The sequence below is a fragment of the Prenolepis imparis genome, unplaced genomic scaffold (genome assembly GCF_030444845.1).
Source record: "Prenolepis imparis isolate NDT839.2.m4 unplaced genomic scaffold, iyPreImpa1.0 SCAF_2, whole genome shotgun sequence".
Lineage (NCBI taxonomy): Eukaryota > Metazoa > Arthropoda > Insecta > Hymenoptera > Formicidae > Prenolepis > Prenolepis imparis.
The window spans coordinates 3793287-3798159 of NW_028141160.1; the positions used below are offsets into that span (position 1 = coordinate 3793287).

General features: G+C 33.2%; 1 protein-coding gene across 1 annotated transcript; it reads left to right on the forward strand.

The window, feature by feature from the left end:
- Nucleotides 1-2551: 2551 nt before the first annotated feature.
- LOC145932830 (2-succinylbenzoate--CoA ligase-like) lies at nucleotides 2552-3714 on the forward strand (the record flags this gene model as incomplete). Its single annotated transcript, XM_083032063.1, has 2 exons — nucleotides 2552-3037; nucleotides 3673-3714. Coding segments are annotated over 2 exons (528 nt in total), but the record flags the coding sequence as incomplete, so codon positions are not given.
- Nucleotides 3715-4873: the final 1159 nt, after the last annotated feature.

Here is a 4873-nt window from a genome sequence, read left to right on the forward strand (position 1 = left end):
TTTCAGAGTTAGAATTAAACAAGGATAATAAATTAATAAATCAAAAAGGAAAACAATTATAATTTAATTGAAGTCCCAGAATTATTTTTAAGTATAAGGGTGGAGATGTAGCACGCTTGATAAACTTATTACTTATGGAGTGCGCTGATAAAAATATCCAGAACAGAGTTGCGTCGAGTCAAGCGCTTCAAGGTGGAGGTCTCACTTGCAGTGTATCCGGTAGTTGTATTTCCGGTTTTGTGAACTCGCTATTGTTCACTGCCTCTCGCTGTCGCACTTAACTCTGTTCTCACTCACACACAAAACGAGCGTCTAAACTTGAGTTCGAGTGAGGCCGAATTTGAAATGATAGTGTTCGAAAAGGCCGAAAAGGTCTAAGTATGAGGCCGGATAAGTCGTGTGCGAAAAATTATGCTCAAGAGTCCGGAGTAAAATCTGCTCTCCCGAGGAATGTCGCGGGTATATAAACCTTCTTGCTCCTCCTCTCCATTGGTTTATTAACATTTCCTGACGAATAGGAAATTTTTCAATGACGCCCTTTAGGTCCCGGAGGCGTCTCTTTTAATTTTACAATTGTCGTGAATGGTCAGGGCTTTGTTTAGGCCCTTATGTTTCGACCAATGGAGAATTTGTTGCTATCAAGTGTAGTTGATATGTTTATTACCCTCTCGATCTTATCTTATGCAGATATCGCGTAACGACGATCTGTCAGCCGAGAATTGTTTAGAATCGCTTATCGTTGTTAGTCTTTCTTCTAAAATTTTATTAGTCTTCCCAACTGTTGGTTTTGTTTAGAGAACTGTCGACTAGTTTAACTTCTTAGAATATGATAAGTTATAGCTTGAATTTTGTGAGTTGATCTGTATGTATTCTTTTATTTTTACGATGAAGTTGTCTCGAGATATGTTTACATCGCCTGTCAGATCGTCGGTTTATCTGCGCGACTGTGATATTTAAAATATCGCCTTGCGTTCTCCGAAAGAAAAGAATCGTGGAGTCCACAGGACGTAACGATTCTTTACTATTATTATTCAACTATCTCAGCATATGTTTTCCTCGCTTATCAGTTCATAGTTTATTTATCCGTCTGCGATATTTCGAATATCGCTTTGTGTTCTCCGAAAGAAAAGAATCGTGGAGTCCACAGGACGTAACGATTCTTTACTATTATTATTAAACTATCTCAGCGTATGTTTTCCTCGCTTATCAGATCGCAGTTTATTAGTGCAGCTGCAATATTTCGAATATCGCCTTGCATTTTCCGAAAGAAAAGAATCGTGGAGTCCACAGGACGTAACACTAGTATTGGAAAAAATTGTGCAAATGGAAATTTGCACATTGCTTCCTCACCATTTTATTTCGCTAATTAAGATGGTTTTTCAATTATGGCTTCCTCATAGAGGAAGCTTAACTTACACATTGCCATAATTGAAAAACCATCTTAATGAGCAAAATAAAACGGTGAAGAAGCAATGTGCAAATTCCCATTCGCACAATTTTTTTCATATGTGAATTATTTTTTGCCATCTCTATGAGGAAGCCATAATTGAAAAACCATCTTAATTAGCAAAATAAAATGGTGAGGAAGCAATGTGCAAATTCCCATTCGCACAATTTTTTTCATATGTGAATTATTTTTTGCCATCATATATATAATTGTTATAATATATAAATATATATATATATAAATTAAATTAAATTATTTATTATAAATTATAATATATAAGTAAACATGAATTATTATAAATTTAATTATTAAATATAATTTATTAAATAAATTTATTATAAATTATATAGTATATATTATAAATAAATTATTACATTTAAATTATTTATTAATAGATTATAATTGTCTATGTGAAGTTACGGCAAATAAATTGTCGCTATGAGTAGCAAACGCCATAAGGCTCTACAGATAGAGCGTGTGTAAGGGTATTTCTAGCTTATTTCTTGAAAAATGCGAAATACTTTATCATATACATATATATATATATATATATAGTTAAATTTGGCGTTAAATTTGCTTTAACTTTTGTTGTAAGACAAATTTTAAAAATTTCCGAAAATTAGGGAAGTGGAAATATAAATTTTTTTAAATCTCATACATTCTTACAAAGTATATTAAAAATAAATTAATAACTTTTATTTGAGATATTTTTTTATATATTTATATTGTTTCGATTATATTTGCTTACAATTAGAAATATAAAAATCAATTTTTTTCAAGAATATTTCACCTTTTTAATGATAACTTTGGCCATATATAAAAAAATATGTATCTCTTATTTGTTGATCCTGATTACAACATATCCAAAACTTATCAAAATCAGAATTTATGGGTGCACGAGGTTTCTTAGTGAGAAAAGAGTTCTAGAATTGACAAGAGACATTTGTTTTTTAGCACCAACAAAAAATTGTTTCGTTATTAGGACATACTATTCTATAATTATGTAAAGTTTTAGATTTTTTGAATTTTTGCGTTGCTAAATGTCCATTGTGAGTCTCGGTAGAGGCCGATATTTTTTGTCTGCTATAATATTTATGATACTTATGTGCTTTGTCATTAGAAACCGCGATGCATGTCATGGAACTGACTACTCCGAAAGTAATTTTCTGCAGCAAGAAACCCATCGTTATATTAAGCGCGATGAAAGAGAGCAATTGCAACCCCACTATTGTGGGGCATGATCATACCGACGCCATCTCTTTTTCCGACATTTTGAGCATGTACAACGATACCGAAGTGGCGAATTTCCGGTTTGTCGAACATGACGACATCAAGAAAACAGTGTGCATTTTGTACTCATCAGGCACCACTGGAATGCCAAAAGGCGTCGAAATGTCCAATTATTGTCTATTATTTCTCAGCGAGGATACAAGTATAAATTTGACCAATGCGGTGTCAATTTGGTTCTCATTACTTTATTGGTTGAGCGGAGTAATAATGAATCTAAAATCGATCGTGCAGGGAGCCAAAGTGATCATTTATCCGGAATTCAATGAAGAGCTGACGTGTACACTAATCGAGAAATACAAGGTGCGAATCGTAAGCTCACGGAGAAAATTGCGATAATATACATATATATATACATGTTCCGTAAAGATCGGATCCACGCTTAAGAGTTGATTCCTGGGATCATTTGGAGACGATTTTTCCTCAGCGAAAATGTTGAGGAAGGCCATCATTTTTTGCATGTTCCTTATTTTTGTCATCACGTATCTTTGTAATTAAGCTTTAAATTAAAATTCTGCTACAGTAAACTTTACTTGAAATTAATTGAAGAATGTGGGTTTTTAATATTTTATTTACACAAGGCTTAGTTTGCAAAAAACCCTTTATTTTCAATCGGTTACAATTCAAAAATTATTGATGCCTCGACATTTTCGCTGAGGAAAAATTGCCTTTAAATGATCCCAGGAATCTACCCTTAAGCGTTGATCCGGTCTTTACGGGACACCTCCTATATACATATATACATATACATGGTCCCGAAATTAAATGTCAAAACTTTGGGAACGTGTAGGGGATTGATAAACTAAAAAAAGTCATTTAGAGATTTGCTCGTTTTTGCTTTGTTTTGAAGAAAATTGCAAAAGAAGCAAACAAAAAGATTTTTTCCGAAAACATACTTGAATTTATGTTTACATTCCTGCCTTTCTCCTATGATTTAGTCTGTTACTAATCAGAAACGTTCAAGTGAATTGCATCTGTGACAATATACTGCATACATATTCCAAGATTGAATCTGCCGACATAATTTTCGTGTATGGTTTCTGCGACGGTAATGCATCAAAGGCGGTGCGAGAATATGCGCGCCGATTTCCAAGCAAAAAAACTGACGCTGAACCGATAAGTTTTTACATTGACTTTTAATAAGTTGCAAGAGACTGGTTCATTTTTATTTTGTTAAGAAGGTGACTAATTCCAGATAGCGTTGAGAACAGATTTGCGGGCAAGAAATCATATCTTACACTATTTTGATGATAATTCTAAGACTAGCATTCGGAGAGCATCAGCTGCAAGTAGTAAGTAATACACTATGGAGCGTCAAAACAAACCCCCACCACTCACCCTCTGGCGCCGGTGACGTCACTAAACCAGCGAGGGGTGCCGTCTCGTCACAGGTCATTAACCCAGCGGGGGTCCCGACCAAGGTCCCACCACAGGTTAAAATTTAAGGAGACGGGTCCCGCTCGCGTGCCAGGTAACAATATTAATGTTAGTGACAATGAGAGAAAAGTCGAACATTAGGACGACTGAGACGAATAAAGAAAAGACATTATCGCACTGATTATGATGTAACTTTAATTTTTAGAGAAAACGTGAGTGTTTCGCAGTAAAAAGGGAAAAGGGAAATAATGGGAAGAAAATACTAAATAATTTTAATGAGAAAAGTTCGCATTTATTCAAATTGATTTTTTACATAAGGCGATTATTACAAATAATTTGGCTAAAAAAAAGAAATTCTTTTAAAGCGAATTCTGAGGATGATGAATAGTAAGAGAGGAAAGTAAAATAGTTATATATTTAAAATTCTTATATTTTATACAAAATATTTTACATTTGTTATTCACGTTGTTACATTTTGCTAATAAGAATTAATTATTACTATAATATTTTATTGTACATTTGATATTACAAAATTTTTTTACAAGGTTTTGTTTTCTTAAGCAAATTTTATTTACATTTTTATTTACATTTATATTAAGAATGTTTTACAAAAAAATTATTTTCTATCGTGTCGGAGAATACGCGATTTCGTTTTAATTGGGTTGATCGAGAGACGAGAAAAAAAAAGAAAAATTAATTCTGTGACATATAACCGCATGGTAGTGAACAACGACTATTGATAAATCTACGTTTTAACAATAC